This window comes from Caloenas nicobarica, chromosome 2, assembly GCF_036013445.1.
Source record: "Caloenas nicobarica isolate bCalNic1 chromosome 2, bCalNic1.hap1, whole genome shotgun sequence".
Lineage (NCBI taxonomy): Eukaryota > Metazoa > Chordata > Aves > Columbiformes > Columbidae > Caloenas > Caloenas nicobarica.
In genome coordinates this window covers 97,713,244-97,726,679 of record NC_088246.1, presented here as the reverse complement: position 1 = coordinate 97,726,679, position 13,436 = coordinate 97,713,244, and the positions used below count along the sequence as shown (strand labels likewise).

At 41.8% G+C, this 13,436-nt stretch overlaps 1 protein-coding gene across 1 annotated transcript in view; it reads left to right on the top strand.

Annotated features, from left to right (window-relative positions):
* The first annotated feature begins 2,972 nt into the window (after positions 1 to 2,972).
* CLPTM1L (CLPTM1 like) overlaps positions 2,973 to 13,436 on the top strand; it is a 29,338-nt gene continuing 18,874 nt past the window's right edge. Inside the window, exons 1-6 of the mRNA XM_065628393.1 lie at positions 2,973 to 3,236; positions 3,957 to 4,057; positions 5,946 to 6,135; positions 7,238 to 7,380; positions 9,396 to 9,474; positions 11,989 to 12,106. Coding sequence (XP_065484465.1) covers positions 3,051 to 3,236; positions 3,957 to 4,057; positions 5,946 to 6,135; positions 7,238 to 7,380; positions 9,396 to 9,474; positions 11,989 to 12,106 — 817 coding nt within the window. The 5' untranslated portion in view covers positions 2,973 to 3,050. The remainder of the gene's footprint in view (positions 3,237 to 3,956; positions 4,058 to 5,945; positions 6,136 to 7,237; positions 7,381 to 9,395; positions 9,475 to 11,988; positions 12,107 to 13,436) is intronic.

Below are 13,436 nucleotides of genomic sequence, written 5' to 3'. Positions count from 1 at the left end.
GGGTTTTTTATAAACAGTGTTTACAATAATGGAAAGGATACAAATCATAATTGTGAATAAGAGTCCATGTATGTCCAGGCATGTCTTGTTGATGTATGTCCTCTGTGGCAGTGTGGCTAGAACAGTGTTTGTTTTCCTAAAAACTGGGAGTATGAAATACAGGGGTTTAAGGGTTTTTGTTTGGGTTTGGAGTGTTTGGGGTTTTTTGGGGGGGTGGGGGAGGTTGCTTTGGTTATTGGGTTTTTTGTTTTGTTACCCTTAAGGATGACAGGGATATTGACTCCAGTTCTATTTTCTGTGCTTAAAGAAGAATATCGAAAGATCAAAAACAATTCAGAAAATGGGTTCCAGAGGTCTGGAGAACAAGTCTGTCTAAATTAGACCAAAGTAGCTATGGCTACTTTTATTTATCCAAGAAACAGATTATAAGTGATCTAGTACTCCGGATACCTACATACATGAGAAATTCATACTGGAGGATGGAGAAAGGCATAATGAGGTCCAGTGGATATAAGCTGAACCATTAATATGAACATTTTTAAGAATACAATGGCAGTACTGGGGAAGTTTATCAGACAAATGACATACGTTCATGATGATACAAAGATTTCAAAGGAAGACTTGTTAATGTTTTCCTTAATGTTAGTCTCTATGGGGTGGATGCAGATTTTGAGGATGTTCTTTGGCCCAAGTCAGGTTTGTCATGTGTGTGCATTTGTGTGCAAGAATACAGATCTGTAGGTGATGGCAAATGTATATAATTTTGTTCTATGTAAGAAAAAAGACTAAATATTTGTCCAAAACAAAATTTAATCTAGTTATTTCTTCTTTCAGTGAAGTCCTACTAGTTATGCAACGTGGCATGCTTTCTTATGAAGAAAAGCTTTAAAACCTGAACCTTTTTTTGCTTAAATACATTTTTTTTTCTTCTGCTCTAAAATGCAAATAACTTATTTGCTCTATACTTATAGAAGCAGATTACTATACACAATGTTTTAATTAATGCCAAGGGATGCTATCAGAATGCAGTTAACTTTCACAAATGCTTATTCATTATGAAGTAGAAGTGATTGACATTATTAATGAAATATTACAGATAAGTAAATGCACAAAATGCTTGCAAGATTTCTTTCTTCTAAGGGGAGAAGTTACCCTGCCTGATACCATCTGGTTTTAACCGTGTTTTTCCCTGCTGCTTGCCAGAGGTGACAGGCTATAGCCCTGGCTTTGGTTCCACGTCCTCTGCTGCTCCTGCCACTGGCTGTGCTGCTTGGTTCAACAGGAAGCCGGTGGGGTCTGAATCTGCAGCCAGCCTTGCCTCGCTGCTCTCCTTTCGGCATCTTTTCAGGTGACTTGTTCTCCGCTAAAGGTAGCAGCATGGGCTGTGACCCCTTATATCATGCCCGCTTCTCCTTCCCCACTCTCATCTTCCCACCTTTCTCCTGTTGCTCTCCACCATTTGCTTCACTTAAAGAAGATATCCATCTTCACCTTCCCCTCCCGTGGTATTTCTGAGTTCCATGTAGTTCCACATATCCTGCAATGTGCTTGTGGCAATGCCCCAGACTGCTTGAGCCATTCAGCTTTGGTCCTGCTGCTCCCTTCCTTTCCCTAACTTTTAAAAATCATATTATGCTGCCTTTCAGTCTGTGTGTCAAAGGTAATTTCTTGTTAGACTGCTGAAGGGTATTTATTATATGGGCCCCTCACTACAGTAAAGACATTGAGGTGCTGGAGTTCAGAGAAGGGCAACGAAGCTGGTGAGAGGTCTGGAGCACAAGTCTGATGAGGAGCGGCTGAGGGAACTGGGGCTGTTTGGCCTGGAGAAAAGGAGGCTGAGGGGAGACCTGATCGCTGTCTGCAGCCACCTGAAAGGAGGTTGTAGCATGGAGGGGGTTGGTCTCTTCTCCCAAGTAACAAGTGATAGGACAAGAGGAAGTGGCCTCAAGTTGCACCAGGGAAGGTTGAGATTGGATATTGGGAAACATTTCTTCACAGAAGGGTTGTTGGGCATTGGAACAGGCTGCCCAGGGAAGTGGTGGAGTCATCATCCCTGGAGGTGTTTAAAAGACACGTAGATGAGGTTCTTAGGGCATGGTTTAGAGCCGGAGTTAGGTTATGCTTAGATTTGATGATCTTGATGGCCTTTTCCCATCACAATGATTCTATTATTCTGTATTAAGTCCCAAGCTGTCTCTGTTGTTTTCCTCTCCCCGGGGAGTGCGCTGGGGGCACAGGGCTGCGCAGGAGCCTCCTCTCCCCCCTCCTCCCCCTTTGCCATACCTGGGCTGGTCAGCTGCACCTCACAGGCCTTTCCCTCATTAACGTTTATAAATATGTAAAGGGTGAGTGTCAGGAGGATGGAGCCAGACTCTTCTCGGTGACAACCAATGACAGGACAAGGGGCAACGGGTGCAAACTGGAACACAGGCGGTTCCACTTAACTATGAGAAGAAACTTCTTCTCAGTGAGGGTGCCAGAGCACTGGAACAGGCTGCCCAGGGAGGCTGTGGAGTCTCCTCTGGAGACATTCAAAACCCGCCTGGACGCCTTCCTGTGTAACCTCATCTAGGTGTTCCTGCTCTGGCAGGGGGATTGGACTAGATGATCTTTTGAGGTCCCTTCCAATCCCCAACGACCTGTGACGCTGTGACTCCCTGCCCCCAGCCGCTGAGAGAGGGTCGAACTATGCCACGCACGGGCAGCCCAACACCCCCCGCCGGCGGCCGCTCCGAGCTCCGCCGCCGCCCGCCGGCCCCTCCCCTCAGCGCCCCCTAGCGGCGCCGGTCACCGCCCCGCTGACGTCTCCCCGTGACGCACCCGCCGCAGGCCCGGCCCGGCCCCGGGGCGGGCACCTCCCCGCAGCCGGTTGCTAGGCAGCGGGGCGGCGCTTCCTCCGCCCGGCGGAAGTGACGGGCGGGGCGGGGCGGTCGGCTGCGCGGGGGATGCGCGAGCGGCGGCGGCGGGGCGGCCCGGGGCGGCCGGGCTGATCCCGAGCGGGGCTGCGGGGCTGCGGGCCGCGGCGGGGGGGGACGGCGGCCGCCACCACCATGCTGAGCCGCAGCTCGTTCACCAGCCTGGTGGTGGGGGTGTTCGCCGTGTACGTGGCGCACACGTGCTGGGTCATGTACGGCATCGTCTACACGCGGCCCTGCCCCGGGGCGGCGGCGGGTGGAGCGGGCGGCGGCTCGGCCGGGTGCGTGTGGCCCTACCTGGCGCGGAGGCCCAAGCTGCAGGTGAGCGGGGCGCGGCACCGGCCGGTGACAACGGGCGTGCGGCTGAGGTACCTCGGTACCGCCGGGGCTCCGGTCCCGGCCTGGAGGCAGGAGCGGTAGTGCCGGGCCGGGCCTGGCTCCCCCGTGGCCGGCGCTGCGGGTGCGGGCAGGGCCGCGGTGGCTCGTCTGACAGCTGCGGGCACGCGTTGCCCCCGGCCCGCGCTCTGCCCCCGCGGGGCTGCGCTTGTCACCGGCGGGGGGGCAGGAACCGGGGGGGCACTCGGCGCCGGTGCTCCGTGCGGGCCGCCTCTGCCTTGCGGGAACTGCCCGTGCGTGAAGCACGGGGAGGACAGAACCGTATGTTATTTTTTGGTTTGGTTTATCTGCTGGCGCATACACTGTGTAGAGCAGCCTGGCTGGAGAAATGGCTCAACTTACCCAGAAACCTTTGACTGCAAGTGTGGGTCATCCTACAACAATGTGTTTAGTGGCCGGGTTGCAGTGTGTTTCTGCCCCCAAAAGGAGCTAACAGATAACTGACAGCTCGTTTAGCTTTTTTGTTTGGTTGGTTTGGTTTGGTTTGGTTTTGAGTACACTATTGTCTCTTCCAATGTATATAACCATGACGTGACTGGGAAATTAGGGAAACTGAAGTACATACAGATTGGTGCTATAAGTGTACTAAGGCATAAACTTAGTATTTCTGTACCCTGATTGCTCTGTGCTGTGTTTCGATTTCAGCTAAGCGTGTACACTACCACACGGTCAAACATTGGTGCTGAGAGTAATATAGATCTGGTTTTGAATGTGGAGGATTTTGATATTGAGTCCAAATTTGAAAGGTAAGTATCCAAACTATGAGTTATTTGTTTAATTCTGAAGTACATATCCTAACTGGTAGTTACAAGCATGGAAGTATGTATGAAATAGGATAGACTGTTCATGATAGTTGTGTTGAAAGAGTGGAGCTGTTGTTCTTGTGGGGGGTTTTTTTGGGTTAAAGCTATTTTTGCATGCTCTGCAGGCTATTCAGTTCACACTTGTTTTCATAAAGTAATAGCCATATATGCTTTGTCAAGGCAGGAAAGATATTAGTTGGATTTCAGCCTCACAGTTGAGGACAAAGTGCTGCTGTTAATAAAAACAATATTTTTTATTAAAGGTTCCTGGAATATTTCACGCAGTAAACATTGTTAAAATGCCCACCTTGATGCAAATGGTGTGCTGAGTTCTGACACTGAGGAATAGGCTCTTAGACAAACTTATATTGGAAATCATCTTGCAGTTGCAAAAAACAGAGCTTGTAAAATGAGCTTGTAATTTTCAGATTCCACTCTAAACATTCATCTCACTAGCCGTGCTAGATCAGTAACGTACATATGATGTACTAAACTTACATAATGGTGATTTTGGATCAGCATATTGCTTTCAGCCATAATGGCAAATGTTTTACAAAAGCGTGCTTTGCTTATGATAGATTTTCACAATAGAAAGTTGTTTTTACTAAGTCAAAGTCCTGGAAATGCTTGAGAATTTCCTCTAATAACATGTGTAGCAACATGATATTTGCTTTTAATAGCCATGGCTTCAGACCTGGAATAGAACTTGGAAGTCAAACTGGGTTCTCTTTTCCTGTGTTTTAGCAACATGCATTTCTGTAATTGTTTCAGTGCTAAAAATTGTAAAAGTAAACATTTTTCTGGTAATTCAGTGTTTTGAGATCTTCAGAAGGGATGTTGGCACTAAGATGGAATAAGATTGTGCCCCTACACAAATTTCTGAGTATAACACTGCACTCTGTGTATGCCTGTCTACAATTAAAATGATTAGAACTACTAGTTTTGGTTTTGTGTTTCATATTCACTGCCTCACTTTTGTTTTGTTTTGTTTTAAATAGTTGCCTTATTCTTGATTGTCTTGCCACAGAGTCTCCCAAGTTCTTTCATGTTCTGCATTTTCTTTAATCAAGAACACACTGCTCTGCAGTTTAGGTCATATTAAACTTCATCTCTGACAGACTTGAAAATATAAGAATTGTTTTACTGACACAGTCTGCTAAGCCACTGAAAGTATTCAGCCAAAAATAACCTGAGCAAATTTACAGGAATAGAGGCTGCATTATGCAAGGTTGCAAGTAGGATGATTTCTTGGCTAACTCAAGGGGAGTGACTTCATGATTTGAGGCTCCTATCTAGAGTTCTGGGCTTGTTGTGTCATAGCTGAGAAGATATTCTATGAATGCAAAGTGCTCAGCAAAACTTTGTGATGTTCTTTTTAAACTGCGTATCATGTATACAATCTGTGTGCAATACATATTCAGCACACAGAAGGCTGTTTTCTGCAAGTGCTGTGATAATTTTTGCATTATGATCTATCAGCAGGGGAAAACAACAAAAGAACTGATGATGCAGTCCTGTGTTATCTGGGGTAACAAAGGATGAATTGGGCAAAGATTAAAGTATCTTAAGATAATGGTAAAACTTTGAAATGCAAATATTATGGGACATACTGGAGTATATAAATTGATCCCATCCATCCATAGCTCGTTAGGGCATATTAGCCAGAACCAGTTGTTCTGTGCTAGGCAATCCAAATGTCTCTTCTTTTTTTTTTATGTTCCCGAACTTTTTTTACCTGCTTCTGGAACATCTTCAGTGATCTTTACATGTAATAGCTAAATATTTCAACATGTGCTATGTCATCTCATAATGTATTTATTTTGTATTTTAGGACAGTGAATGTCTCTGTACCAAAGAAAACCCGAAATAACGGCACATTATATGCATATATATTTCTTCACCATGCTGGCATTTTGCCTTGGCATGATGGTAAGCAGGTGCATATAGTAAGCCCTCTGACCACGTACATGGTCCCTAAACCAGAAGAGATTAATTTGCTCACTGGGGAATCAGCCACACAGGTAAGTGACTTTTCCGTCTACAGATCAACAACTGCAAAGTAAGTGATTTCTTTTAGTGGTAAGACTTCTAGTGGTAGCATCTGCAGTACTTGCATCTTTACACTAATGATGATATTAGGGGAAAAAAAAAACCCTTCTTGATTGTCAGCTGGTACACAAATAGTAGAGCACTCAGCACAGCAGAGGTAGAGCCCTCTAGAGTACTGACTGCTATTAAAACATTTCCCTAGTTAACATTAATTACTTCTTTAAGGATTAATTGCTTTTGGTAGAAATACTAGATTATTCTGTAACAGCAGGATGCTGCTTTGCATAGTGAATTGGATTCCTGTGAAATAATATGCTTTGCTTTTGTAGAACAGGGATAGGAGATTGAACACTCACCAATGCCAAAATCAATGTCAAATTGCTTCTTTTCCTTTAGGATGTTCTTACTTTCCCCTTCAGTTCAAGAGAATGAGATAGTATCTTTTGATAAATGGCTATTATTATTCACCAGCGGGGCAAAAAATATAGTGTTATTTAACTAAAGACTTGTGAATGGCTGTTGTTCTTCATATTAAGTGGAGCTTTAAAATTCCACTCTACTCTTCTTTGGAATCTGAAATGTATCTGTAGCCAGCAGTCCTGTTTCTAAATCCAGTCAGAATAAAGTTGAAGATGAGTTGAGGCTACAGTCAAACGTTAAAAGTCAGAACAGGTGGTGTTCATCCAAAGAAAAGCAAGTAGAATGCCCTGGGGATGAGCATCTACTGAAAGCTGCTCAGGTGATACTCAGTTTCAGCACTGCTTTACACCGTATCTGACTAGTATCCCGATTCTTACGGTATTAAATTTAATTAGCTGAATATTCATTCTTAATGAACAAGGCTGTGAACGGGCACTCAGGTTTTTCAGTGTCGGATTACAGTGGGCCTTTACAATCCGTTCTGTCGTATTTGAGCAAAATGCTTGGTCTGACCAAAATGAAGGTAAAATGTTTCTTAATGAGCTTCTGTTTTGTGATATAGTTAATGACTCCATAGTTTTTGTGAGTTAGATTTTTATCCTATTCAAAATTGTGTATTGTTTAACAGTATGTGTGTTTATTGTATTTTTAAAGCAAATTGAAGCAGAAAAACAGACGAGCGCTCTAGATGAACCTGTCTCTCACTGGAGGTCAAGATTAACCTTAAATGTTATGGTGGAAGATTTTGTGTTTGATGGATCATCCCTCCCTGCTGATGTTCACCGTTACATGAAGATGTAAGTCAATGACTTAATTTTGCTAGATTTGTTGTTATAAACTTACTGCACATTTCTTCAAAAATCCTCCCTGGCCTCCTTTAGTATTTTATGTTTAAACTGGAGCTTAGGAGACCAAAATAGATACTCTTAATGCTTGCATTTTGGTAGTGACAATTAGTAAGATGTTATGTACTAGAAAACCTTATTGGAAAGATCTTGTTCCTTGGCAGCTCAGAGTTTAAAATACTTTTTTTATATGGAATTATCGTTGTAAGACAAAGCAGAACTACAAAGACACAACTAAAATGCTACAGCAGACTTCATACCCCCTTATTTTCAAATCATAGTCCTGGCCTTTGAAGCAATTACTGTCCCTTGACCTTTCCAGTTATCCTTCATCTGCAAATTATCTGTACAAACTGCAAGTGCTTAAGTGGCACAGCTGATCTCCTAGGACATTTTTTTTCTCCTCTGTGATTGACTTTGTTTTACTTCAACAATGCGTGTTCCTACATCGTCGTTTTCTCAAGAAAATACTAAAAAGCAGGGATAGTTTTGTAGGCCACTAAATGCAGGCAGCAGCTTCTGTTCACAGCTTGCTTAAATTTACTTCCAGTGTTAACCATATAAATAGTGCTGTATTGGCTTGTGCTACCGTATGTCGATGCCTTTCTCTACAAGTATCCCGTTAAATCCAGAAGTAGGTGCTTCAGCAGCAGCTTCCCCGCCACAATAGATAAACTTAGCAACTCGTAAGATAGGCTTGTAAGAAGAATAGCTTGCACTGGGGTTAATGAACAAGGATATTTTTTCTGGTCATGTTTAAATATGCATCAATGCTGTTTTATCATTGCATTATACAGGAAATAGTTGAGATATGAAATAGTCAGCTACAATTCCACTAGCAGTAGCTTTAACTGTGGTTATTATGTAGAAATTTAATTCTCTTCAGTTAAATAACTATTTTTGAGCCTTGAGTTAATAGTTTTCTGCATTACTGTTGCCCTGTGTGTATTTAGCACGCAGTCTTTCTTAGCATGCATGGACACTTTTTTCTTTTGTGAACTGCTGGAATTCAATTTTCAGGCTTTGAAAAGCTCAGTTATGCTAGTTACACAGACTTTTACCAAGAACATCACAGTGTACGTAACTGTCTTTCCAGTGAAGAACTTAAAGAACTTAGGGCATTAGGCTAAATACTTTTCTAAGATACTGCCAAAGCGATTGCATGTAGGTCGTAATTTGCTAAATAGCTTTCCAGTGGTCAATTTTGTAGAGGCCCCAAAGGCTGGCATGTTTCTGTTGGTGTCATGCAGGTTGGTAAGGTGGTAGAGCGATCCAAAGGAGAGCTCCAGTTAAGGAGAAGGCAGGGAAGGTTTCTGCTCCTTGTGTGCTCTCTTCAGTAGTATCTGGCCTGCTGGTGTATGCACCAGCCATCGTGTTCTCAGGCCCACACTAGCCAGAGCATCTGCTCTTGCTGACCTGATAGATGTCATTGGGGAAGCAGAGGAGTGGGGACCTCAGAGAGTTGTCATTATTGCAGTAGGAGAGGGATACTTGAGGCAAAGGATACAAATACATGGTAGTAAAATTCAGCATGTTTCTCTTTGACAAACTTTTACATTTCCTCTACCCTTGGTCATGCAACAGCTTCAGCATCATCACAGCCAATTTCATTTTTGGGTTTTGGTGTGGATTTTTTTGTTTGGTTGGTTGGTTTTTGTTGGGGGTTTGGTTTTGTTTTGGGGTTTTTTGTTTGGTTTTGGTTTTTTCTATGTCTTTCTATGGAAGCATAAAAACAAACTAAAAAGAGAAATATGACACACCTTATTTTCTATACAGACATCTCTTAAGGAAAGACTCTAGACTAGTTGTGTCTTTCTTGCTGTATGTTAAAGGAAAATGTGCCTGAAAAGATGGTGGGAAATATCTACACGGGTAGATCTGAAAGTGATGAATGACTGCTAATTTGAATAAAAGTAGTTTTCTTTTTAGATCACTACAATCATAAAATCTATGTTTAAACATCCTAGGGTTCAGTTGGGGAAGACAGTGCATTACCTTCCTATATTATTTATTGATCAGCTAAGCAACAGAGTGAAAGATTTGATGGTGAGTATTAAACACCTTTAATTACATTTAACAGTTTTAATAGTAATTGCAATGTTGTTTTAATTAAGATTTTTTTAATAGGTTGTTTGCTGTAATGAAAAAGTGTGAATTTGCAAAAGCACTCTATTAATGGCTGTCTAACTGGTCAAGTGACGTACCCTGTTTAACAAATAAACTCAGCATTCTCATGATATTAATAACATTCCTGCAGTTGTCATGCATGTCGCAGTTAATGCTGTTGTAACTCACTGCCCTAAAGTGATTAAAGATCCTGAGAAGTGCTGCAAAGACGTTTTCATCAAAACTAGCAAACTTTCCCTTCAGTGCTGGCTTATGTGACTTCTCAGCAGTGACTTGCCAAACTGCTCTCAAGCCCTGCAGAAAGAGTGGTCTAATAGTATGGATGCTGTGAGATGATGAAGGGTAAGTGAAGAGCAGGAAAGAATAAGGGAAGGGGGTGATATAGCTTCTGTGGAGCAAAGTAGGCATTTGGCTGTAAATAGGGGCACAGATGCTGTCTGGTTGGTATGCCCAACCTAAAGTCATGGAGCTGAAGATGGATTATCCCTGTTTAAGCTAGGCTGTGTAGATGTTGAACTGACTGTTATTTTGACACAGATGTAGGTCTTCTATGGTAAGTAATGTAGTCTACTTACTTGTTCCTCGTGTTCTTAAACGTTCTTGCCAGTGCTGGGGAGTTTGGGGATTGCAGAGGGTTCTGATTTAATAAATAGAAAACTTTAACATTCATACTACTGAACTTATTTGCTTTGTTTATGCACTGTTTTATCGTACTGATAGAGTGCTAGAAGTAATATGTGATGTTCTGAGGCTGTACTACAAGAGAAGGTTGTTTGGCAGAGGTTTGGTAACTTCTTAGTTTTCAAAGGCTTAGCAAGCATCACACTCAACTAGCTTGTGAGACAGCACTTGTTGACTTCTAATTGTTCATTGAGAAAGAGTTCATTCTTCTGATCTTTATATGTTCGTTTAATTTGCTTTTGGTGTTGAAGAATTCCTATCTCTGCCTTGTACTGTAACCCTATTTTGTCCCTACACTACTCCTAGCTCCTTAGTAGTGCTTTGTCTGTGCAGAGTGCTGCATGTCACTTGCCTGTGCCTTTGCAAAATTTTTGCTTTCCATCTGTCCTGCACAGATAAAATTTCTTTTCCGTTTCTCCCAGAAGTGTTGATGCTATATTTGATAGATTCAGAAATTGGAATCAGAATGGAGGGTTAACAGGCATCCTTTAAAAAGGAGAAGATGCTTGGAAGATGTTTATGTAGATTTTGGTAAACACCTGTAGAATCTCACCAGCATTTTCTACCATCAGCTCTGACCATGTTGGTTTCACCTTTATTTTTTTTCTTTTTCCAGACAGTTCAGAGATCCCTGGCACCATTCTGTTATAGTTCCTCAAGCTTTCTCCCTGTTATGGTTATAAAACTTTCTCAGCTTCCCTTTCTCTCCCTTGCATGCTTGCATATTCTGCCACTGTCTAAAAAGCTTATAGGGTCTTGGGAGGGTGGTGAGATGGAGAATTGCTTGTGCTCACTGGAGGGAAGAATGAATGGAAGAGTGAACATAATCCCCAGTCCACATGTGACTGAGGAGGCTAAAACCATGTTCTGTAACGTAAGAATCAGAAGCAGCCCATTCATTTATGATAAGTGTCAGGTAACTAATTACTGTAGGAACAGATACAGTGTAGAGTGGCAGTGCTGAGATGGGAATTATGATTGAGTGGTAATTAGGAGCCAGGAAAATAGATCTTGAACTGTTGCAATTCAAATCGCCTCCCTGTCTGTAGTCTTGAGCTGTCCTTGCAGGTTTAAAACATACTACCTCAACTTGTACATAGGTAGCTGCAAACAATTCTAACATCTGTGACAATATTTTTTCTCTTGGTTTTAAACCTGTTCGGGAGACAGTCAACTATCATGCGGAAGGAGCAGAGGCAATTTAAGAATTTTAATTTAAGAGGTTTGTTTTGGTTTTTTTTTTTCCACAGCTTAGGAGGCCCCTAGGTAGTTCTCATCATAACTATTATAAAATGTAGATGATATAGTAGGATTAGCTGAAATTTATTTCTCTTGGGGCAGGAATAAGTTTTCTGTGATGCCCCATATCCCAAAGTTTGCAGGCAGGGTAGCTTGCTTAGTGTTAGCTGTGGTATTTTCACCAGTCAGAGCAAGTGGCACACTTTTCCCACTTGAACTGAGTCCAGCAGAAGGAACTTTATCTTAATGTTTCAGAGGCATTTGTGTACAGTGACAGTGAGGTTGCTATAAGAACTTGAACAGAACAAACTGCTACTTTAGCATTTCTTGGGAAAAACCTCGAAGACTTTGAACATAGTGTAGAAGTCTAAGATCTTATTCTGTTTCAAAAAACAAACTGACCTCTTCAAATTGTGTGATTAAATTGTAGTGTGATATAATCACTTTTGTTTATGAATAGAAATAATTGTTGCTGGTTTTCTGCTATTAAAAATGAAACTCTTTGAAATACAGGTTATAAATCGTTCAACAACAGAGCTACCTCTTACAGTGTCATATGACAAAATATCTCTTGGAAAACTCCGATTTTGGATCCACATGCAGGATGCTGTGTACTCCCTCCAACAATTTGGTATGTTTTTGATCTTTAATGACTTTAGGCCAAAAACCACCACCACCGCCTCTTTTTTTTTTTTTTCTTATAAGTACGTAGATGATACTTAACTCTTTCTTCTTTTCTGATTAGCTGATGAAAAGGTTTAATGCATCAAATTTTACATTGTTTTACCTTAAGGTAAAGATGGAAATAAAATCTTGACATGTGGTAGGAAACAAGAATGCAGAGGTGGATTAACCATTTTACTAAAAATAAATTTTATTTGTATAGTACTGTTGTAGAAGCGTAAGAGGCCAAAATAGAGGAGAGAATTTTTACCACAATTTTCCCGTCACCCATGGAAGAGAAAAGCTGGATCAGGGTTCCATAAGCTTTGATATAAGCTATATACAGCTGGTCACTGTAGCCATATACCTACAGTGAAATACAGGCAGGCACAGCAAAGTTTTGGGCTCAAGCTGAGCGTGAAGAAGGAATCTGGGTTCTGTTCATACTGCTTCTGACACTTCAGAAATGCTGTCCACTCATTTTGGCTCCGTTACAAATTTAGAAGGTAATTCAGATAAACTGAAGGTTTTACATGCATGAAACTGCTAAATTCTGCATTTTGCATAAATGTAGTGGAGTAAGTGTACACTCTCACTCTGAAGTTCATATGCTCTGTGTCCGTGATGGTATAGCGAAGCTTTTACCGTCTTTAAATGTTTGTTCCACCAATGCACACCTTTGAGTCTAATAATCACTCTTAAAATCTGCATCTTATTTTCAGGCTTATCTTTGCTGAGTTTGTTTTCTCTCACTAGACTGTACTTGGCTTCTTTATGCCAGAGTAAGGAATCGATGTTGATGTATATGAATGTTGGATTCTGTCTATTCCTCTCTTACGATCTTCAGACAGCAATTTGAACTTTTTTCAGACCAAGAGATCTTAAAAGCTTCTGTGCTGTATAATTTTAATGATTCTTAAATCCTTCACAGTTTGGTGGGGTTTTTTGGTTAGTTGTTTTTTGTTGTTGTTTTGTTTGTTTATGCAGATAGGTGCAGAGTTCTACTAGTTTCTGAGAGACAGATGTAGGGGTAGTGCTGCTTCCAGACTACTCGGTGTTCCTCTTTGTTCACCAAAATTTGGTCAGTAAGAGGGACAGGGTTTGCTTATTCACTGTCATCTCTGAATTAATATTTTATGATGGACAACTTAACATTTAAGGCATTGATTTCTCTGGCAAAAAACCAAATCTGTTTTGGTTCAGCACTGGTTTCACATTGTAGCATTATAAGACACAGTAGCTGTATACAGTGTAATTTAACTGAGAGTCTAGATTTTCTCTATTTCTTTTGCAGCTGA